Source organism: Empidonax traillii, unplaced genomic scaffold (assembly GCF_003031625.1).
Source record: "Empidonax traillii isolate 1590-97213 ecotype Southwest subspecies unplaced genomic scaffold, ASM303162v1 scaffold37:size1818073, whole genome shotgun sequence".
Taxonomy (NCBI): Eukaryota; Metazoa; Chordata; class Aves; order Passeriformes; family Tyrannidae; genus Empidonax; species Empidonax traillii.
In genome coordinates, this window is record NW_020955230.1 from 523272 (window position 1) to 547840 (window position 24569).

The 24569-nt window shown below is 41.5% G+C and overlaps 1 protein-coding gene across 2 annotated transcripts in view; it reads right to left on the reverse strand.

Annotated features, from left to right (window-relative positions):
* The window catches only part of PLPPR1 (phospholipid phosphatase related 1), a 120662-nt gene that overhangs the window by 6159 nt on the left and 89934 nt on the right, over positions 1-24569 (reverse strand). For both annotated transcript variants that reach the window (XM_027878009.1, XM_027878008.1), the window contains exons 4-5: positions 14834-14966; positions 5586-5836 (exon numbers count right to left, since the gene is read on the reverse strand). In XM_027878009.1, coding sequence (XP_027733810.1) covers positions 5586-5836; positions 14834-14966 — 384 coding nt within the window. The remainder of the gene's footprint in view (positions 1-5585; positions 5837-14833; positions 14967-24569) is intronic.

The window sequence follows — 24569 nt, forward strand, 5'->3', positions numbered from 1 at the left end:
AGGTTTCCTAATCTGATCCCTAGCTGGCTTGGCTTGCTGCTTCCAAATGCAACTACCAGCACAGCTAGTTTCACACTCTATAATCTACTTGGCAAACATGAGCAATTATTTTACTGTATTTGAATGCCTGTCTCTTTCTGGGTGAGCCAGCTATACAGAGGTCATTATGGTCTGGCTCATAGTTTTGGGGTCAAGAAAAAAAAATTATATCCCTTCTAAAGTTCACTCGGTTCATTGCGTTTCACATACCCCTGTGTACTGCTGTATTGTCTGTACTTTTAACTTTCTCTCTGTCTGTATTTCTTTTCCTTTCTTCCAGACTGCTCTATCAAATATATACCTATATCGGTGTTCCCCTACTGGCTGCTGTTAAAAATATTAGCCCTTAACCGATGACAATACATAACTTCAGAAGAAGGAAAGGGATGCAGAAACCACCTTTTGAAAGGGAAAGAGACAGGCCAGAAAAACTGACTGGGGAAGACAGATATGACTCCCTCTGGGTCAAAAGGACACTTTCACCTGCCCAGAAACTGCAGAGCTGGACTGCTGAATTTGCCAGATCTCTTCCTGGGGAAGAGAGGTCTTCTGCCCTTAAATGTACTGTTAAGCACTTAATTTAAAGGCCAATTTGATTTATGAACTGGAACATTATGCTGTGTAAAAGCACTAGGAATGAGACTAAGCTATTCGAGTTTCCTGCTTGCTTTGTTTTTCACTCCTAAATCTGAGTGCAGCACATGGCTTGGAAAGATAGCTAACAATAAGCACTAGGTGGCAACCACCCCCAATTTAGGCTGGCAGGTTGAGCTGCACCTATCACCAAAACCCACTTTAAGGTTCTTTGGAAACAACAGGAAAAGAAGAATCATTGACACTGTGTGAATAATTACCATCCACCCTTTCACCCTGTGTACTTCTAACAGAAGTCAATCCAACTGAGGAATAGGGAGCTGAATTGCTTCCCTGTTTCCCACCAAAGCACCACTGCAATTTACATAATCCAAAGGAAAATCCACCACCTCTTTAAAGTAAAAACAATCCTGCTGGGCCAGCTGTGAACCACAGCTACAGAGCAACCCACATATACTTGTTTCCTTACGGGTATGAGATAAAGCTGGATCTTTGGGTTACCCACATGGGAGGCTTGTCTTTGTCACAGATGGGAAGTATCTGTAATTGAAGTTTCACATGTCTTGGCAAGAAAATGTAAACTTATAGTAAAGAGAACATTTTTAGCAATGAGGGTAATTAACCATGCAAACAGATTGCCAAGGGAAATCTGTCAAAACCCTCATGAGGAGGGTTTTAAACAAGACAAACTGTTTTCCCAGGAGGTAGGCTCCAGTTCATCCCTAAATCACACACTGAGCTCAGAAATAACTGGGAGAGCTTCTCCATTAAGGTCAGGGTTCCCAGTCAATGTGGCTTGATTTTTACTGTCCAGGTTCCCTACAGCCAACATATTTTTTAGGATTCTCACAGTGTGTTTACCCACGTTTAGAGCATGGTTTCAAAACTTTCTGCAAGAGACCAAAATCTCAGTCAAAGTCTCCTTCACACAGCAGATGTTTCTGAAAATTTCCCATATACTAAATATAAAGTAAAATTATTTATTTACAAAACTCTACATGTCAGAAACAGAGAAGTGAATATAAAAAGATGTGAAGTAAATATAAAAAAAAAAAGAAAAAATAAACGACGTATGATTTAACTACATAAATTATCTATTCAGCTTCTTTGCTGTGCTCTTACCAGTGCCATGCTCTTATACACCCAAGCAATGTATTTAGCCATGTTCAATGAGCGATAGTAGCATTCAACCCATGTGATTCCTCTTCCATTTTTTGCAGACAGAGAAAAGCAGGGACAGGCAAGGAGGCTTTTTTGTTTACAAGTTTAAAATAGACATCTATATATACTTACATGTATATGCAAATATATGCATATATTTAGAATGTATGTTGTACCTATAATGAGAAATGAAAAGTGGAAGAAGTCTGTCTTGTCCTTTCAGCAGAAACTGGGAAGATTTGTAGTAGTTTTATTTTCCTTAGAAAGTTCAGAATTTCATACCAATACTGGAAAATTCTGTCCTGCAGGCTTTACAATCTTTTTTTTTAACCACAGAGATTTCTACAACAAGAGAGAAGCAGAGCCTTTGACAACTGCTGTTTGACAACTGCTTTGACTCTGTGCAGCTGCTCAAAATGCCAAGGCCTTGAATTGATGTGGTCTGCTGAAGCTATTTGCTGTAGTGTTCTGTGCTATTCAGCATTTCCCAAACGTTCAAAGTTTCATGTCTAGGTGTGGAGGCGCAGAGAAGCTGACTTTAGTCATGGGATGGATTGTGGTGGCACAGCTTCCACCCCACAAGCCCCCTCACTGAGAATTGCTGGTTAGACCTCAGCCTTGACAAACAGCACTTAGACTAAGCTCCTCTGAGCTTAACAGAAACATTGTTCCCAAGAACTCATGCTGTCTAATAAGCGCTGTTTTTTAATGAACGGCCTTAGAAACTTATTTTTCTTGCCTAAATAACAGCCCACGTCTCAAATACTGATAGCTGGATGGCTGGAGAAGTGTTGGTAATGTCAGACAAAATTCTTGATAATAACCAAGGACTGTTGGTATTAGGACACTGTGAGAAAAAAATTTGGCTGGAGAAGGGGGGCAGCAGAGATAGGGCAGCATTTTTCCATGAGGAAGAACCACAAGTACAGCACAAGTACAGGAATGAGTGGCAGGAAGTGAGCATGGACTATAGGGTGGAATTAGGACCACTAGAGACCTCCAAAGCTCTCTGTCCCAGAAAGACCTAAATGAATAGACTGTGCACGGTAACTAATTTACATAGAAAGTGAGAAACCTGTCCATAAAAAGGTATCCTGCCAAGCCTGGGTGGTGCCCCCAGGGCCCCAAACATCTCATGGGTCAGACCAACGCACCTGGAACGACACTGAAACCAGGACTGACATCCTATCAGCTGGACCGTTGCTGCAACCAAGACTCTTTTTCTAGCCAATCACTCTCGCTTCGAAAAGAAACTTAAAATTGTGTTTCTAAGTGCTCAGCAAATTGCACTATGTACAGAGGTTGCCACCTCTTCCTGAGATAATTCTAGGAGACTAATAAAATTTAATTAGATGCCATTTTAATTTTTTTTGGCAAGGATGGAAGTCAAGGCTGCCAGCCATTTTCTCTTTCCCCTACTTAACCCATAGAAGATGCATCTCTGCTTGCAGAGATCACAGAAGCGATGCTCTGGGTTCTCCTCAGCCTCTTTAACAGGTGACCAAAAAAAAAAAAGGCCTTCTTGATTAAATATAAACCCCAGATTATTAAAAAAGAAAAAAAAAAACACACCAAAACTCCACAAAGCCAAACTAATCACAGTAGGAGTGCTTTCAGTAGCAGAGTAATGAACAAATGAGTACAGAAACATCTGCAGAGTACACTTGAGGTTTGGTGATGGCAGGAGACACACAGATCTCAACAGATACTTATACAATGACAGACAACATCTGCGCTGATTCCATTTTCCTGCCTACTCATGTTCAACCCATTTTACTTTCCTTGCACCATGGCTGAAATCTTCAGCTTTATGCAAAATACACCTATTACTAAGCAAATGCCCTGTGTTTTATATTCAGCAGCCCACATTATCATGCATATTAGAATCAGCAAGAGACTTCTCAAAAATTTGTGCGCAGCACAGTTATTAAGCAAAGCTAGGTCTGAACAATGCATTTCTTGTGTAATGCTCATGTTATTCTCAGCTGACAGGCAGAGAAAAGACAAGTGATAACAGCTTTTTAGTTCTAGATGCAGAGCACTGGGCTGAAATTGGACTGTAGGCTGAAATGCCCTAAGGGCAGACTTTCAAGACCTTGTGACTCAGAAATGGCTCCATGTCCTGGCTCTACTTGGTATCTTCCCACGTGAGGAGAATGCAGACAAATCACAGGTACTCTGGGAAGACCAGAGCTCAGAAACATTGAACTACTTGGGACTTAAGCTCAGGAAGGAAAAGCAGCATTCCCCTTCAGTCAGCCTATTTGTAGAAGACTTGCCTACCTAGAAAAAAGGGAGGATGTGAAAGAAAAGTCCATGAAAGGTGTAATTAGCCTAGGACAGAAACAGGACCAAGTCTGACCCTGGAAATTCCAGCTCTGAGTTTATCATAATGCAAACAGCTGCTACAGCCATGCTGAGTTTATTATGAACTCTGAACCCGGGTCTCAGCGTTCACAGCGCTGTGCTTTAACCACTTCACCACCAGGGCCCCTCCCCGGGCAGATGGAGCTCGTTAGCCCTGTAAGGCAATCCATCTACGTCCTGAGGACCTCGCTGCCACCGTCCAAGCGTGCTTGGCCCCGGCAGATGAACCTCAGGATTAAAGGGTGGGCTCAGTTCCGCGCACACTGTGTCTCACCTAAAAAATCCAGTGCGCAGGCTGGAAGGTGTAAAGACCTTCCCCGGTTCTTCGTTCGCGAAGAGACTGGCCATATTATGAACTCTATTTCACCCATGGCTTCATATTGTTCAGAAGTAATGTGCACAAAATGTTAAAGGCTTTCCACACAGTTTCCAACAAATCCCGACCAAAGGAGTTGCAGTTTGTATCTCCATCATTATTCACACAACATTCAGTGCAAACGGATATTGAAACAGTAGCGGGTGGACTCTTCATCTCACAGTTATAATGTGGTGTTTTATATATATCTACTACCAAGAGCACAGGGTAAAATATTCAGTAAATACCCTGTCATTAGTAATTTTAACACTTTACTTAAATACTAATGACCTACAGACAGAGTCTGCTCCTACGCTGAGTCAGGCTGTTGGGGGAAAAACGACTTAGGTTAATCCATTTTAAGATCAGAACCAGGTTAAGCCCTTGGATCTTAATGGCAAAACCAACAAGATTTTCTGCTTTGTTAGGAAGATTCTTGGATCAATTTTAAAGCATTAAAGAAACTTTAACCAGAGAACACAAAAGAGCAGTCAATCTGTCTCATGAGACCTTTTAAGACAGATAAGTTTCCTTCCTGACAGTACAGTGGTGTCACCTTGTCAATATGTCAACTGGGGTGCATATCCCTGTGATATCAACAAAATTCTGGCACTAACTTTCATTAGGGCATTCAAGTCATAAACGAGGGCAGCAAAATTCAGTCTTAAGTTCAGCCTCCCATTGAAGGGGCACAATTTAAATATGTTCAACAGGCATGTGAACAAAAGTAGCAATCCAGAAGCTGTTTAAGGATCAACTTCATTCTAAAGCTCATCAGACAGGGCCAGGGAGAAGATGATCTCGAATGAGAAAATCAGCAGTAAAGACAAGTTTAGGACCTCATACTTCCGGAATATGCAATGCCTCAAAAGCAATAAGCACTTCATTTGCTTATACCAGGACTGGTAAAACGAGAGAGAGAAGGCGATTTTCCTCTACTGATGAAGAAGAAAGCAGCTCCCAAAAAACCACTCTTTTTCTCCAAAAATCCATTGTAAGAAAAACGTCCCCATCTAGATGCACATACAGAAACCTCTCACGAAAGTCAGCAGTCATCACTGGCACCCACCGTGGCATATAAAGCTGAGTAGATGCTCAGAGCAGCATGTTTGGATGGAAAGGATCTCCTTGCCTTTTCAATCACCTCCACATCCCCAGTGCAGATGTTGCCGTTGTTTATGAACTGGTGGTGGGCCCTGCAGTCGTTCCCAGTGTAGTTGGGTTTACACACCGTCAGGAAGTATGGAGCCAAGTTACCAGTCACAACCTGGCCAGCGTTTACAAAGATGTCAGTGGCAAAAAGTCCAAATGCAAACACTCCTGTGAGGAAAAGTTAAAAATAGTGATTATTCAAACAGGTTTAAAAAATACCACAGTACCTGACAGGGAGAGACATAATGGGAATTATATTATGCATTCATACCAGATCTGTGACAAAAAATGGGATCTCTGAACCTGAAAGAGTAGGGTAGTGATGAGACACAACAGTGCACTTACCTAACATAACTATCAAATGTCAAGTACCTCTTGAATTTTGACTGTTCACTGTCTTGATGTTGAAAAATTAAGATTCTGATCTAGCAAGATTTTGCATGTCCTTTTGGAAGCAACCCATTGCTTTGCTCTGGAAGATATTTCCAGACAGTTGCAGTTCAGCTCATGTCAACAGGAGCATATAACCACAAATCCTACAGCATGAAACATTCACTAAAACATATTTCCAGGGCTGTGGAGCATCCCTTGATCAATATTGCATCCTCCACAGACTCCCCATGAGTGTTATAAATACCTGCTACAGCTGCTATGAACATATATAAGGATCTTTCATATGCGTGTACTGCACACATACCAAAGGAAAAGAACACCACATCCGCAGAAATACCAAATCCAAATGTTCTGAAAGAACAAATCAGCTCTCCTTTTCCCCTTCTCATCACTAAGGTTAATTAAAGTATCACAAAACCAGAGAAAAAATAAATAGCTGCCTCTGGTGTGGGAATATTGAGGGTCATGTATTTTTGTTTTCTCCCTCCTGTAACTGTGTAAACAGAAGTAATTCAAATGATAAATTAGTTGAGACTGCTACGTATTTAAGTATGACCAAGAGCTGGAGTTCCAGGGAAAATGTCTTAGAGAGCTGTGATACAATCTTAAAAGCTGTCACCACCATGATTGTTACATCTTCACTCCTTATATATCTTGAGTTAGCAAAAGAAAATAGGACAGCTGTAGTCTGAGACACAAAAAATATGAGTCAGCAAGATAATGCAGTGTGTACAGGCAGTAACATAACTAAAACTATATATAAAATGGATTTGTGTGAGTGTTAAGAGTGAGGCTCGCCTGTGCCAGTCATTCAGAGAGATAGTGTGGTGTCACTGTGACACAGATCACTCCCTGGGTAATGATGGGAAGAACCCTGTCCTTGGAAAGCAGCCTGGGGGGCTGCAGGACTGTGGAGCTGTTCATCCTCACCATCCTTCCCCAAGGTTAGGAAGGAGCATCACCAGTGAAGATGATTCTGGGGGGCTGAGTTTATTATTATTATTCTTTATGTGAATTTATTTATTATCAATAAACTGCTTTGAGAGCATGGATTCAAAAAGCCAGCGGTGGTCAAAGGAGGAGGCTGCCTTCCTCTGGTTCTAGACTGCAGGATTGATCTCTGTCTTTTAATGGTGTGACAGTTTTCCTCCTGTTTATCCTGCTAAGTGCTGTGTTTAAAAGGAGAGAACACTGACATTGCTCCTTTATTTCCTTTATCCCTGTGTTAGTATTTTAAATCCACAGTTTTCCACAGCTAGCAGGATACATTAGTCAGTGCACAATCAAGTACAAAGGAAAAAGGAAGTAGGGTATCTTTTCAGCTGGGTGAAACAGCTGAAGTTATGACAGAGATGAATCTTGTTTTATATACAGCTCTTTGTCAAAATTTTAAATATTTTTTTGGCATAGCTTGCCTTAAATGGCATCTTTCTGAAGTGCCATGCAAATTAGAAGGAATGCAGTGGGGATTATTACACAGTCTTCTACAATAGTTAGAGGAAATTTACATACCAGGCAGTCTGGCCCACGGTCTTTATCAAGTGTGTACAAGCTAAGAAACAAGGTGTTTCAGAAAAAGCTCACAGGTGTCACAAAATTATCTAAATCCCTAGGTATTGCACAGGTACAAAGGTGGTCCAGTGTTTTCCAAAAAAAAAAAAGGAGTTTTAACACCTGCATTTCATCAGTATACAGTAGCACAGAACTCAACGAGTCAGCTGCTGAGGTCTGCAGTGGTCCAAAGAAGAGCAGAGTATGCCACAGCTGAAACCTTTATCACGTTCTGAGGGTGATGCACATTGATTACTGTAACTCCTCTCTCGCAGGTCTGCCAAACTGTTCTTCATGATAATCACAGCCATGTCCAGCAGTGAATTTGGTTGGCAGGAATGTCACCCTTGCAGGGTGATTACACTCCACATCATCTCTGGAGACTTGGAGGTAGGGTTGGCTGTAATTGATTTAAAGGCTGTAACGCCAGCAGGCCTGGGCAGGGGCAGCCAGTCCCCTGATGGTTTTTGTACCTCAGGAATCCATCTGTTCAATGGATTTGTTCAATGACCTGCAGCAGCTCAGCTAACTGACCAGAGCACAAAAAACACAGTGATGTGAGTGCCAGGTTTTTACAGGCAGACAAATTGCTGCTGAAAGGCTTCATAGGAAAGGCAACCAGCCCTGGCTCTTCAGGGTCAGCTGAAGTCCTTGATATAATCCCAGAGAGAGAGAATGGGACAACATGTACCTCTTCCAGACTTTGACACTCAGCTGATCAGTAGCAAGTGATTTATCTCACTGTGATCACTCTGGGCCAGAAATCCTGGGAACGAACTTCAGTGCAGAACTTAGCATATGCTGAGGAAAGATGGAACAGTGCTGGGAAAACATGGGAAGCAGACCTACAGCTGCTTACCAGCAGAAGGGATGTAGGTTAATTGCAATTACATAAAGCCACTCTTTGCCCTCAGCCACGTGTCACATAGTCTGGCTGCAAAAAGAGGCCTTAAAAGAAGGAGTGGAAGCTATGTCTGGAAGGGCTTCCTGGCTTTTTGTCAGGATGTTACCCTCAGCTGTGTTTGTGCATTTCAAGAGCAGCCAGGAGGAGGAGGCTAGAAGACAAAACAGTAAGGAGAGTGTAAATGGGAGAGATACTAGTTTATGCTAGAGATAGGGGGTAGGCTATATTCCCTTGTCCAGAGTCCAAGAAGAAGGAACTGAGGATCAGATTTGAACATGTCTTTGCCTCCAGTGACAAAGACCTTAGACAAACTAAATGTGCAAATCAAAAGAAGAACAAACAAGGAGAATCCTGTTGAAAAATGCCAAGGACGGTCAATGTGAAGCTCGACTTTTCCAGATCCATCTCACCTGAACTAACACTTGCCTTGGCAGAAGAATCTGAGTATCTGGCAGCTTCAATTTTGAATGCTTCATTTTTCATTTCTCTACTTACACATCCTCCTAAATGACTGTCCTCCACGAACTCCTGATTTCTGGGATCTCACGCACATGCTACTCTCATGTTCTGTCTCCTATCAAGCTCTTTGTGTGGTTGTTCACCAGAGTTGCCACCTCCAATTCTATTGCTTTTGCCAACAGAGGCACTTGCCCTGAAGAAGAACACAGCTCTTCTCACAAGCCTGTCTCCTCCCTGCAGTTCATGCTCAGGCTCTCTTCTTCCACCCTGAATTATCCAACATCAGTCACTGCAGCTGCTGGCTGACTCCATGGAAACTCTTGCTATTAGAAGCATTTGAAATGCCACTGGTTTGGAAAAAAAAATCCTTTACCACCACCACCACAACTACAAAAAAATCATCAACAAAACCCCTTGGGACTTGTAGAAGAGCAGCTGAAATGATATAAGGAAGAGACAAGTAAGAAGCCAGTGGGTGGAAATGAGAATCAGGAGGTAGAAGGCCCTATGATAGAAAATCCATGAAACCCGTAAGTAAAGTGACAAAAGAAACAATGCATTGAAGGGATCATGAGACATCAGAAGCTGTGCTCTTCGGTAACCTATCATCATGTCTTCTACTAAGGATATTTATTTAGGCACTCCTCTCTCCTAGTGCCCAGTCAATTATCTGAATTTGTCATTCTCAACCTAATTAGCTTAGAAAATATTCATATTAAACATGCACACTCATACTCTCCTAATTCCTTTTCCATCCTTACGTTTTTTAAAGAAGATCAGAGTTTCAGTGGAGAGTGTCCCTGGAAGGACTCAGGGCTCTACAGCTGATTCTCAGCCCATCTCTGAACATTTTGCTCAAAGAATCCTGTGCATCCAATAAAGCTATACATTTATCGGCCTGTGATTAAGACTCTGCTAAACAACTCATCATTATATCTTCATTCTTCACTCATCATTATATGTTAAAGGAGACCTGTATCATTAATCCATTTTACAACTGCAGAGATGGGGTTGCAGGGAAATTTATTGTTCTGTTGCCATGGCACTAAGAACAGGATTGAGATCAACCTTCTGAGCTCTCATGACCCAATCATGGGATTGGCTTTGATCTCCTAGGGAAGACCTCACAAACCTCCAGGTATCTACTGCCTCTAGGGTCTGCCTGCTTTACCTGTGAGTGTCCTGCCTGTCCCCTCCAGATATAAAAACGAAGACACGTGGTCTGAACACACCAGCAGAAATTCAGTTCTCAGTGCAAAAAACTCTGGAGCCTCAAGACTTATCCTGAGAGATGCACAGGGTGTCTTCCTTCCTCACTGCTTTCACAACTACAAGTTTTCATCTAGACGGCTGCCAACTCAGAGCCTGGCATAAAAGGGAACAGGAAGGGTTGAGCTGTCCCCAGCACAGTGACCTGTTTCTCATTGTGGATGTTCTTCAGTGATAAGAAAAAAGACCTCCAGTAGTTCGAGCTGTTGAGCAGTTTAGGTTAGGGACAACAAATCCAAATACAGCTTGAGTCCTGCAGAAAGGCAGCCAGATAGTAACAGAGCATGCATTGCTTCACAATGAACTTTAGATCCAAGCCAGGCAGAAGGATAAGGTCAGGCAAACTGTGTCCTGTAGCTGCTCAGGGAATCAACATCAGAGCTCTATGGTATATCTATCCTAATACAATAAACTCAATGTTTGTATAAATCTGGTAAACCTCTATTTGCTGAACTAAAGCCTTAATTTACTGAAATAAAGCCATAATTTCATTATTTAGTTGCCCACTCTGAGGTGTCATCATGCTTTAGATTAAGTTGTCAACAGAAGCTGATCTGCACCATTTGTTAACTGCAAATTATGCACATCCAAAGTAAAAGCCACTGGTAACAAACTGATGAAGCATGCTGCATTTCTACAAATCTGAGCTACAGAGATGCTACTTGCATGTTATCAGGGCTTTGCAGGTAGACAACTTAATCATGTGGATTAAAAACCTAATACAATGAAATGCAACACTATACGTACTATAGGTACCCTGCAAGAGTGAGTCAGGAGGTCTGAATCCGTGATCGTGGGGGTATGATAGCAGCTGTACATAAACAGACTAAAAACTTGACTGAAACCACTCACTAAATAATGCTAAAATATTTTGTAACTTTCATTTGTAATACAAACTACAAAGTAGAACATGGAAGCAAATGCAAGATAGCATGAGGTTAACAAAGTAGTGAGTGGAAAATTACAAGAAGACAGAATTAATAAAAATACAAGATGCTCAAGTTGTGAGAGGTAGAAGAGGCACAGGCTCAATAAACAGGCGTTTTTACCCCCTAGTTTCTTAAAGGTTCCACACATGAACAGCGAGATTTGGCAGCAGAAACTGATGATAAAAGTGCCCAGAGAGGTGGGGAGAGGAGGGAGGAGAAATGATGTGACTAAAGAAAAGCAGTGCAGCACCAATATCTCAGAAAAAAATGCTCCAAAACAATTGCACACCATTTGTTTGACCTGAAAATCTTTCAAAAAAATTGTCTGTGGAAGCAGCTATAAAAGACAAAGAGGAAGATGGAACAAATTGCAACATACATCAAAGTCTCATGTTTCCAAGCTAAGCCAGCTTTTTTTCAGCAATAAAGAAACTGATTTTCTAAATACAGGGATCACAGCAGGTTTCACCAATCTAGGCTGCAGTACAGGATTCGACAAACACTGCACGAAGGTGAGAGCCCTTTCCCACAAAAGCAAAAGTATACATGCAGAATTCATGCCTGGGCCAGGAAGCAAGATGAAACTGTGCTTCTGCTTCATATGGACAAAGAACCAAAGAGGGATTTAATGCAAAGCTCAACATTCAAGGTCCCAACTAAACTCAGAAGGGGAGGCTGTTAGAAATGGACATCTGCAGAGGCCTTGAGGAAAACAAGGAGAGAAGGAACAGAGAGCATAGTAAGAAAGATAGGGGAAAAAAGAAAAACATGGGGCTTTGATAACATTCCAGAAGAGCTGCAGATTTTTTGTTTTGCTCCACTATCAAAGTGTAAAAATGTGCTCAATTCTGTACACATGAAGAAAAAGCAAGAGGAGAAAAGCTCAGGTCTAGCAACCGAACCCAAAAGATCCCATGGAGACAGTATGACAAGGGTCCTTGTCTTTCACAGGGCCAAGAGAGAGTTCGGAGTTCCCCTTCTTCCTTCTCTTTCCTTACAAAATCTAAATGAACGTTGAGTGAAGTATCTACAACTTTCTGCTTGTTTTGTGGAAAGCACATTTAGGCTACTATTCTTGAAACCCCATCTCTTCCCATTGTTATAAGTTAGTTTAAGAATTTAGACAACTCAGTTCCAATTAAAAGTTGATAAATTTATTAAGCAAGTGATAATAAAGCAAACAGCGCTGGGTGGTCTGGGGGGCCAGTGCCCCGCCCGAGACACACAAACCTTCTTTGAAAACCGGGCTTTTTGTACCCTCTTGATATCAGTTGTTGAATATTCATCCATTGTCCGTTTGTTGCCTTAAAAGGTAATTCCCCTGCTTTGGAGGTGGGTGTTACCTTTTGGTTGGTTGTAACTTATCTCCCCTGGGTTCGTACAGGGGGGTCTTGCATCATCCCCACACTGAGGGCCTTTCTCTGTATCCACATGGCACAGAGAAATGTATTTTTATTTATAATTTGTTCCCTGTTCCCGGCCGCAAAAGATTCCCTGGTGTTAGGTCCAGACAGGACCTTTCACCTTACAGACTCCACGGTACGCCTAGAAGTTAGTAAATATACAGAAATAGTTCTTTGTTAGTACCCCCTTTTTATTTTAATTTGCTTGGAATAAAACCTGTGTCTTCACCTATCACACCGAGTTATGGAGGGAGAAAAAGCCTCTTTGCCTTTCTAAAATTTGGGAACAGCAACTTTCAAAAGTTGCCCCTAATGTGCCTTGTAGGTTCAGTCACTACTGTTCATTTTTTCTGACACATGAACACCTAGACACATTGAAAGATTTTTCTCATCCTTTTCAGTCATATCAACTGTAATGCCTTCTAAGGCAATATTCTGAGGAGTTAAATTGCTACTTTTTGCAGGTGCTCAGCAAGACTTACTCAAACATCTGGGTAAAAGAAATCACCAGATGTGGATGGATTTCAATGAATTAGGACCAAAGCTAAATTGGCAGCAAAATTCCTCACAGTAAGCCACCCTGCTTGCTAGGGTATCTTGAAAGACAACCCACTTAATGATCTCTGTAACTTTTGGCCCTCAAGTTTAGCAAAAGAAGACAGACACAGAGAAATCCATGTATAAGCAACCTAGTCACCTCAGCAGAGCCAAGCATTCCAGAAACATCTTTTTGGAGTAAGCAGTTGTATGGAGTTAACTTCCCTGGATCATCCAGCACAGGGTACAGCTGCTCAGTCCATGTTATATTTTCAAAATGCAGGTGAAATGCAAAATGAAAAGCATGCAGTTATTTTCAGCTCCTTTCATAGATTATTTCATCCACTTTTCAACAAATTCTGCTTCTCTCATTTCACTGCAGAGGCAGGGAGAAAGTTTCAGAAGAAAACAAGAAAAAAGTCAGTGTAGTTTAAGACAAGACGAAGACTAAGCCATTTCTAATAATATTAATTTAATTTTTCTCAGGAAAACAAAAATAGCTGCAAGGCCAAAATTCATTTGTCTAGCACGGCTCATATCGTACAACTCTCAGAATCCACTGTGCCATTGCTATTCCTTTTCTTTTCCACTAGAAGAGAAACAATAGAATGAATGTTTAAGAATAAGGAAATATACTGAGCAAGTGCTTCGCCTCCATGATTTAAGTACTTTCAGTGCTGAACCCACAGGCAAGAGTGTTTGATTGGAGCTTTGCAACATGCCAAATGTGCTGGAATAGTCAAACAGCCCTGAGTGGCCCGGTGGACTCTGGTACCCTGCTTCTCTCTCAACAGCAGTTCACTGCCCATCAATATATCCTAGAGGTTATGTGAAGTTCAAGGGTATTTTACTTTTAACTGCATTCCTGTATCTTTTGTTTCCATCACCAACACACAGTCCAGGCCTGACTAACAAATCATAGCTGGTTTGCTTCCACCCTAATGTTGGCAGAAGGGACATCTCCCTCCCTATCTTCCATGTATAAAGCAGGAGGCACAGAGGTAGAAGAGGGAGAAGGAAAACCATGGTTCTTCCTCCTTTGCAGCATATATTTGCTGATGATGAAAACCCTAATGCAGGGTAAGACTGTCAGCTCCATGCATGAACTTGGGAATGCTGATCAACAGTGTGAAGAAGGTATAGCGATTTTCAAGCACCATATAAAGCAACCTCCAAATGGTTTAGTGACAGAACTTCATTTCTCAGCAATTAACTCCACGAAAGCTCTAAAAAGAACAAATACAATGAAAATAATAACATTGTTTTGAAGTGAGCTCTGGGCTTTTTTGCATTGTGTTCAGCTGAACATTATGTGGCAGAGCTATGGATGTTAAAATCAGAGCTGAAAAGAAAAATGCCAAATAGATGAGCTGGTGAAGACCAATTTGTAAGTAAAATGGGTAGCTTACACAGACTAGCAATGATGGGATTATTCATATAAGGATTTGATTGATATAACCTTTCTTCAAGGGTCTAGAAAAAGCATTAAGCTCAGCAAAATACGATACGAACCAGCTCCAGACAGCATGATATGGCAAATTTTGAACGTTACCTTGGAAATCCCGAGGGGACTATCCCTCTAAGGTGGAAGATGCCTGTAAAGATTTCACAGCTTAATTAATTTTGTGAGGTACTTTTTACGTATTTATGTATTTATCAGTGTGTTTCATTCTGTTTTGGTGCAAGCAGGGACTAAGCTTGCAGTGATCAGGATTCTTACCTATAAAACGTATTATTCTTCGAAGCAGTGGGTTCAGGTAACAGCATTCTCCAGTCAAAATAGTTTTCTCTTGAATAATTAGGCTTTCTCGGGTTGACTTTATGAAATACATGGATATCTCACCAATAAAAATCTGCCAGGAAAGGGAGAGAAACAGAGGGTTAAAAACTACATGCGCAAAACATGAAAACACAGATGACCAGTTACAGCCCACAGAAAGTGCTATACAGCAATGTGGCTTTGGGACATTGCACTTCCATAGTGAGGCCACACTTACTCGAGGTGAACTGACATAGGCCCAGTTCCCAAACAAGAAAAGGGTCGTTCTTGTGCTCACAGAGGCCCAGAGAAGCTCATTTTAACCACGGGATTCCCCCCCTCCCCAGGCCACACTGTGATCTGAGAATTGCTGGTTAGGCCTCAGCCTTGACAAACAGCACTTGGACTAAGCCCGTCTTGAGCTTATCAGAAACAATGTCTGCTCCCAAGAACTAGTGCTATCTAATGAGCACCTGTTTTTTAATGAACAGCCTTGGAAACTTGCTTTTCTTGCCTGAATAACAACCCAAGTGGAATAATATTTTTGTTGTTGAACCTTAAAGAAAGATACTAATTCAAATTGCAGCCAGGAGGGAAAATTACTATGACTAAAGCCAACTCTCTTTTGACCCTATAAACAACAAAGTGGAGGCTAAAGTGATATGTCTCAAACACTGATAGCTGCATGGCTGTGGAGCCAAAACAAGGACTCTTGATAATAACAGACGAGAATTGTTGGTAATAACCAAGGACTGCTGGTATTAACACACTGTGCAAAAGAATAAGATTTGACTAAATGTCCTGTTTTATTTGTTTATCAAAATATCAAAAATTAAGTCTCCAGGGAACCACTCATCATGATGTTAGCCATGCTTATGTATTACAGATTTCTGTATGATCAGAACATTCATGCTTTCTTTAAAAATAATAGCTGCTTCCCATAGGAGTAGGATCACTATTTACTCACAATTAATTTACTTCTGCTGCACTGCGGTCTATCTGCCCTCACTAAAGCTGGACAGAATTTAATCACAGGCTTTAGAGGCAATGATAGTTCACACACAACAGAAACTTCTGAAAATATCACCTACCATGCTCTGTCAGCAGGCTTTAGAAGGGGAAACTGTGAGCTTTATAGAAAGTGAGAGTTTGTAATGAAAGTCTTTAAAAGAAAAAAAAAAATCCTGCCTGAAGTAGAAGAAATGAGGTTTTAAAGGGGAACACTCAAAATAATTAATTTAATACATTATTATGGGACACACACAAGAGGAATCCATAGTGCTAGTGAACAGCCAGAGAACTACAAAACAACATACATACATCAGCACACACACACGCACTGACACAGACACCTAGGGTTAGTATAAGCATCAAGGAAGTCACCTTAGTTCATTTTGTGTTGGAATGGTACGTTGTTTCAAGGGCAACAATCTATCTTTATTAAGCCAGATGAGCATCCTTATTGATTATTGACATTCAAGCCAAGTATGCTCAACCTCTTTACAATTCTGACTGCTGATGAGGAGAGATGTGGAGCTCTAAAATGCATGTCAATAATGGCATGGGGGGGGGGGAGGCAGTACACGGGAGCTGCACTGAAATATTGCCTTTATCCCGTTTCACTCCATCTGCTCTTACCAGAACTGGCAACCAGTTCAATAAGCTCAGCTCACTAACAGGGCTGGGAATTAAGAAAAAGACCATCTGCAGTAAAGCAGTTTAAAAGTGACACTCTGTTTCAAAACGTTTGCTATTGGAATTAAAATGATGTTCAGAAGTTTGAGTTAATGCTTTGGGTCCCTGTCTGACAGGGGCTGTACATACACATTGGGAGACAATTCACACCCTGAGGAATTTCTGCTCTATGAAGGCAGGGGTCACTAGACTTTGAAATTAAACCTGAACTTTTTTAATAAAAGAGACTTAGGTATAAAACATACTAATAGTCCTCCTGTAACAATACATAGTTTTTTTAAAGTTCTTTTGCATCAGGAGTTAAAGTATTATTCACCTGCTTCAATATCCATCTTTGTTTCTATAAATCTAGCTGTCTGGCATACTCCTAGCAACTCCCAGGTGGATAGATTATTTCCACTTACATTTAGGAGTAAATTTTGCCAGGCTATAAATCTGTTCAATTTCATTCCACTGATTTAAGCAGAGTTATCCCATATTTCCTATAGCATAACATATCAAAATGTCATTTTTTTTAAGTGAATAGTGCCTTTGGTTTAATACAGAGTTTAGGCGTATGGCAGTAATGCTATATTTCTGTGGTGAAATAAGGTGATTGAACATCACTGGACTTGTGGTGCCATCTCTGGCACTGAATTTTGCTGGAATTTGCAGATTTTGTTGCCTTGTATGCTTAATGTGGGCTCTAGAAAGTGAGCTTTGCTGTGGAGGATTGGACACCTGACTCTGATAGCTAATCTAGCTGTGTGTAGTTGAATGAGGTCTGAATAACTCCTCAAAGGACTCATACTTTTTTTTATTCCAGGCATTTCTGAAGTCAAGCAACTCCACTGATTCTCATGATTTAAACCCTGATGATTCTGCTTGAGCAGAGTCCACATCCAGCCAAGTAATCCAGCTGGCCTCCCAGAATCAATCACCAGCACTATTAAGTACCTTAGCTTCTGCCAAAACAGAATCAGCACTCCAGGAATGGTTACAATTCAGTTCTAAATCTGAAATCTAAATATAGATAGACAGAAATGAGTAGAAAAAGAAAAAAGCAAGCAAACTGCTTTTATTTCTGATTGGGAAAACGATGCAAGGTTAATGAGCTTCTGTATCATACTAGCTTAATTAGACAGTAGAAATGACAGGAAAAGTGCACTGGAGGTTGGGGATTGAAAGCACAGGTGATCTGCAGTCCAGCATGATGTAGTTAATAGGGAAGCAAAAGTAGTGCTCCTGGATGTGTTTCTGTTCTTTGTTTTCTGAATGCAGTTAGCAGCTCACCTACACTAAGGATACATTGCTTGGACAATCTTTCTCACATTCCTTTTCACATTAGTAGCAGGTAAAAACGCTACAATGATGCCCTAAAGAACCCAGCATGAATTAGAATTATCTACCCAGCAGTCATTTTACCTCTGCCAATTTCACTGACAAAACTTCTTCAATTTTCCCTGCCTTACTCCCATCACGGACAGTGTCACCAAATACTTGCTCCTCAACATTCAGTTCTCAAAGATCTCTGCTGCACACGCTTCACTTATTTCCTTTCTTCTCTTAAGCCAGCAGATGATAAAATGATCTGTCTCATTTTCCTCTTCAAAAGCCATTTTTCCATGATAGTTCTTCAGCTTGTGAAGTGACATTTTCAGACAATGAAATGTCCCATCTTCCCCTATCAAGTTCTTTAGCACCTGGTACTCCCCGCCCTCCTGATTACCAACAGCTTTTTAATTTAATTATCAATTTAATCAGCAAAACAACAGAACTATTGCTTTTAAAGGGACAGGGAACATTTGCTTTTCCTATAGCACTTTCTGATAAGCTCACAAATTATCAATTGTAACAGCATTCTAAAAAAAACTGAAGCAAACATCAAGAAGAACTGTTTCTCTGAGGATAAGCTAAGATAAACTATCCAGGAATGTCTCTGGATTACAACCAACAAGAGGCTGCAGATGATTGTAATCCTGGAGCAGCCCTCCTGCAGGAACTGTGCAGTGGGGTAAGGGTGGTAGGCGAACTTGAAGAGTTATATTAAACTTAAAGAGTAATAACTGATTGTGTTGACAGCCAAGGATGGGTCCAGATTTAACCCTTTTGTTCTTTTTACTAGTTTTTCTTATTCAGGATGTTGGCATTGTAACTCAATTCCACTACTCCTCAAAGTTGAGGACTGCATCACTGCTTCACTCGCCTGCCATGCTTGGCTTACTTCTCCTCCAGGAGCCAAAATCTCTCTCTTTTGTCATGTTTCTCTAAACTCCTGTGCATGTACAGTGCCACAAACCGGTTCCTCCTATGCTCCAGTCACACCACCCCAGTCTCACCTCTATTCTGCTCCCTTTGAAAACTCACTACAGATTCACTGCAACTTAGTCAAACTGCCCTGAGTGCCTCCAGGCAGTCCCACATCGCTTCTGGCAGCAGCTGCAGCTCACGCTCTCCTACTTCCTATCCCCTCACTCACTCAGGGGTGATAAATGGCAAAACACTATTTTTGTAAATTTTTCACATTTTCAGCAAACACTGGTGGTGTGTGAAAGTTGCCATGGAGTTTTCATTTCAGCTGCAATTCCACACCGATAAGGAGGGGGGCGTATGGAAGAGATGGGGAATGCATCGTTGTGCCCACCGCCTGGGACTGCCTGAAGTCTGTCTACCTATGAAAGTTACATCCTTCTGCTGCTTTCCATGAAAAAGTACAGCTGATGTCATTTCCCATCACGGGAAGTGATGGAGTTCCCACATTAGGGAGACTTATGTGAAGTGCAGACAGGATCTGCATTTTCTATGCATTTAGTTAACATTATTCTGACTTCTGCAAGGTTTTAAATCCTTCACCTTGTCTCTTCTAACAGCATCCTTGTGACACTATCAGTCCTTCTTAATACCACTTTCTAAATTAGACCCCATCCAGGGACATGCTATAACACACAAAAATCTCTGCAGCAAACAAAACTGAACTTAGGTCTTGGGACATCTCACTCTCAGTTCTGGGCATGTTTCAACAACCTGTGTGACATTTCCTGAATCCTCTACAAGGATGTGTGTGGCTGCATTTTTAATTTCACAAATAGAATGAACAAAATTAATCTGTCTGCAGCATTCAAATAGCAGCCAAGGGGAGGAGCACATCTGAGGACGGAACTGTCTGTGAGAAAAGGTACATGCAGAGTGCTCAAAAACAGAGAATAGCAGCAGATGAGGGTTATGTGGCTCTCAACCCCAATTAGCCAGATTCAGAATGATTTCACATACTCTTCCTGGGAAAAGCAGGCCTCTTCACCAAAAGGTGACCTTTGCAAAGTGCTCCACTAGGTGTTTCATCAAGCACTGGCCTGTGCTGGGCCAAAAGCAGTTCTGCCCTTTTGCATCGCAGTGTCTCCAGCTGCACAGCTGCAGACAGGAGAGAGCTCTTCTGGTTCTACATGAGACCTCATGTCTCCATTGATCTGTCATTAGTTAAATGGCTGAATATTTTCACAAGCCACACAGAAGGCACAGAATCATATAAGGTTTTATCTGCAAAGGGGTCCCTCAATCAAAGCCCTCTCAAAGCAGGGCCAGCACAACCCCAGCCTGCAGTGGTCATATTACAAATGCCTTCAAGGATGGAGAACTCACAGCTTAAAAATTTTCCTAATTTGTAATCCGTTTTGGGTTTTGCAGCTGGTGTCCACTACAGGGTTGCCTCTTGCGATCTGAACAGTCTGTCTCCCTTTTCTCCACAGTACCCACTAAGAACATGGCTCATATTGAATTTCACTTACTGCTGTGAGTTCCTTAATTCCTCAGATCTCTTTCACATTTAGCCTTAGGCCCTGAGGAATATTGATCTGCCATCTACCTGCTATCTACAGGACCCAGTACTGACACTGTGAAGGTGAGACTCCATGGACAAATCAAGGCAGCAAACACTTAGCAACATTTGCACTGAGAAGAGGCACTTCAGAAGACAATGGGTGGCTGAGGACTGCCTCAACAGCCTCTCCAAGACACGGTATTCCTGCTGTGATTCACCGACAGGGCCCTGACCCAAGCCTCCCTGGCGGGCACAGGTTTTACCTGGTAACATCACTACCGATGGAGGGACCAACTGAGAGCTTTCTCACTCCCTTGCCTTTGCCATCACCCTCTCAACAGGTCTGCTCAAGCCCCAGGAATCAATGCTGTATTTTACAGAACTATACAAGGAAATGAAGCAGTATCTTCAGGTGAACGTTGCAATGCCAGCTCATCCTTCATCTTCCAAGGATACAATTGGTTCAATCTGCATTCAATTACTTATCTCATTCTGGTTTTGAGTGGGTGGTGGTTGTTGTTGAATGAAAACAATAGCAAAGACCAGTTACAAGTTATTTCCAGAACAAGGATATTGTTTGGGGTTTTTTGTTTTGTTTTGGTGTTTGTTTTTTGTTTTTTTTTTTTTAAGGGGGGGTGTTTGTGTTTTTCTTTTTAATTTCAAATCAAAAGGGTTGAAATATATAATTTATATTCTAGCCTGCTCAAAACCCCAAACTGTTGTCTTCTTGTGCTAAAAAAACTAATTTACTGTGGTAAAATTGTCTACAAGAATTACACTGAAGTTCTAATGAAGAGGAGATACTTCTGAGAGGTCTACACTGTTCTTCACAAACTGGTGTGTGGCCAGGACCACTACAAGCTGCCAGAGACACTGTCATTAGAAGTGCCTGAAAGCGTGTGCAAATACTAGCATAGCTGCACATTTACACAGGGTACACCTGTGTGTGTACCTTGGGCACACCTTCGCCTTACTCTTTTGTAGCCCAGCTTGTCATTCACCACCTCACGACCTGAGCCCTGGCAAGCCTCAAAAAGAGGGAGCCAAGTCACCACTGGCAGAGCACACAGCTTGCTGTATCAGCACAAGGTGAAGTGTGGCAAGCAGCAGGTTATGTGTAGCACAGCAGAACTGTGCCTTGTGAAAGCACCACCACAAGTAGAACCTAAGATTCCTGCCTGAAAGAGCTTGGAAGAAGCTGCTGTAACAGAGCTTGGAGCTGTGTCAGACACTCTTGGTTTTCCTGGCATCTGCTACAGAGCAACCACAGGGGAATCAGCCAAGACAGGCAGCAATTCCCTGGTTTTCCTTACAAAAATAAATCACTGTAGTAACATGGCTATAGTAAACCAAAGCCAAGGAATCAAGACAGAATAGGAAAACCATCTAGAAGAATGGTATTTTCAAAGCTTTAGAAGTATGTGCAGATTGTAGAAAGGGAAGTTTGAACAATTTTCTCCTGCTTCAGATCACCACTGTAATTCAGCTTCTAATTAATAATCAGACTGGTTCAGTTTGACTGATTCCAACATTATCTGAAAACAAATACTCCTTTGCACAAATTAAAACACTGGTCAGCTAGTGATTACATGTAGGCTGCCACTTCCAACCGAAGGGAAGAAACTGAAGATTGCATGAAAACAGTAGTGGCACTTACTAATCCACTTTCAGGTAACAAAGAACAGAGCCCTTGAAGCTTTCTGCTGTTGTTCAGTGTTCATTTCAGTGATGTGGTTCTGTTCCCAAGCCTCTCTGCTTCTCTCGGGTGGGCAGAAAAAATCACACTGGATAGAACAGAGTAGGCACAGTGCTGAACTCTGTAAGGATTGTTTAGTACCAACTGGGGAACTGGCTGCTTTACCTCTTAGCAGAGAAAACTAGTCTTGAGGGATGCTAATGAATGTGGTAGAGCCATCCCAGAATATTTTTAGGGCAGTGTTTCAAAAACAATTAATAAAACTGCATAAAACCAGGCCAGTCTCATTTATTTTGCCACTAAAAGTGCAGGGAAATGCACATATAGTGGTATGAACCTACAACAGCACTTCTAAAAAGTGCTGTCAGAAATAAAACACATGCAATCATTTTCCCCATGCGCACTGTCGCAGCCAAATGACAGAGACACAGAGATATTCCATTAAGTTCACAATGATGTTCCCTTTTGGCTTGCAAGCATTATAACACCTCACAGCTATGCTGAAAATCATGGCTTGAGTCCTCCCCAGAGCTGTACACACAGGACTGCATTTAAACACAGCTTATGTCTCAGAGGAGGGAGCTTGCACAGATTCCTAGGATATCTTCATAGCTCCAGTTTTAGCTGGTGCCATGAGCTAGTACCTCCTTGCTGCTGGTTCCATCCATTCCACAACAGTAAAGTGGAATGAGTGGAACCCAGTAAACTACTGGAATCACGAGGTGTCAGGACAGTGGCAACACGAAGGCAACACAGAGAGATCAGGTTTGGTACTGCAAATCCTCCCAGCCAAACAAACTGGCTTGCTGTCAGAAAATGAAGCAAAAAATGTTGTGAAACAGGTAATTTTAAGGAGGAACTGGCATTGCCTTTGACTTAAATCATGTCCTCATGGTGGAGCTGCAGAATGTCAAGAGATTTCCTGAGAACAAAGTGTAAAGAGTGAAGCTACAACTTAATCCACAATGAATGTACACAAGGCTCCCTCCCACGAAGCACAGCTGTGTGGGTTCTTTTGTTTTCTGGAGTTTTTTGGGGAGTTTTTTTTGAGAGAGTGCAATTCTCCCAGTGTAATTAGAAATGGCTGCATTTGCTCCTTTCATTGAAATCCCTGGGAGACTCAACTGGATCAAATATCTCTCCCCAGACTGTGGGTAGCCTGAATGACAGGCAGCACCCATCTGGGTATAGAAGGACAGCTGAGGATACTCACACTCTGAATGGACTTAACAGCAGGGTAATGAAAGGACAGAGTTTAGGGAGAATCTGAGCTCACCTTCTGTCTCATTTATAAGCTTTTTATTAATGATCATTGCTAAAACTCAGTCTGCAGAGTCAGCTACAACCTAAGCAGAGGTCTGAAATCACCCTGCAAGGAGAGCAGTGTCTCAGAAAAAAATGGGAATGAAAAAAAAGTGAAGTTACTTCTATAAAAACATTGTCATGAGTACCAGTCAGGAGGACAGAAAAACATCCCTCTGACATATGCTCTGGTTGAAGAGTAGCCCAAAAGTAATAAGACATTAAACAATTACACTATGTATTAATAATACAATACAATTATACAAATAATGCAAAAAAAATTGATTGAATAATGTATCAATACATATTACATTAAAAATGGAAATAAAAAATGTTTCTCCAGGAAAGTTTGATCTGCTGTCTCCTTGAGGTTGTATGCAGAGATCACTACGAAGCACAGTGCCAAGAGCTCTGTGCTGACCCTGACCGTGTCCTCTCTAGCTGAAGCAGTGTACCAGTGCAACAGCACAGCACAACCCAAGAAGCAGAGCTCACCAGCCTATACCCAGCACTGGATCCAGACATCCAGGGTGATGACTACACTTATGGATCCAGGATAGCGTTTCTGCAGTTTGCATTGTATGAAACAGTTCACACAGTCCAGCTCCACACAGCACTCAGCTGAAGGTCTCTTCAGCACCCAAAACCTCTATTTGATATTCACAACATTCTTTGTGTTTAACACGGCCTATGGAAACTACAAAACCAGCACTCTTGATAGAATCATAGAACTGTTTAGGTTGGAAAAGGTCTTCAGGATCATCAAGTCCAACTGTTAAACTAGTACTGCCAAGTCAAGACTCCAACTCAGCTTTTCATAAAGAAGAGTAATTAGAAAAAACTTCTTGGGTCACTAAAAAGAAAGAAAATGTTTATCCAGTGGAGCAAAACCTGAAGGATTGGTAGGAAACTTTGCCAGAGAAAGGGTTTAAACAGAAGATCCAAATAAAGAACTACACTCATTACCCCATGCCAGTTAATCAGTTAATCAAGGGACAAACTAATATCATTGCTACAGAATGAAGGTGTAGTAGTGGCACACCATCTACCCTTACAGAAAATGCCTGTGAAAGCTAAGTCCCTAAAAAATGGCACTATGTTTATGGGGGAGTTGGAGAAATGTAGTTACTTTTTTCATTTGCAAATCATTTATCACTGAAGCTCAAAGTAAAATCGAAGTAAAAAATGGGGATTTTCATAAACTCTTGAGG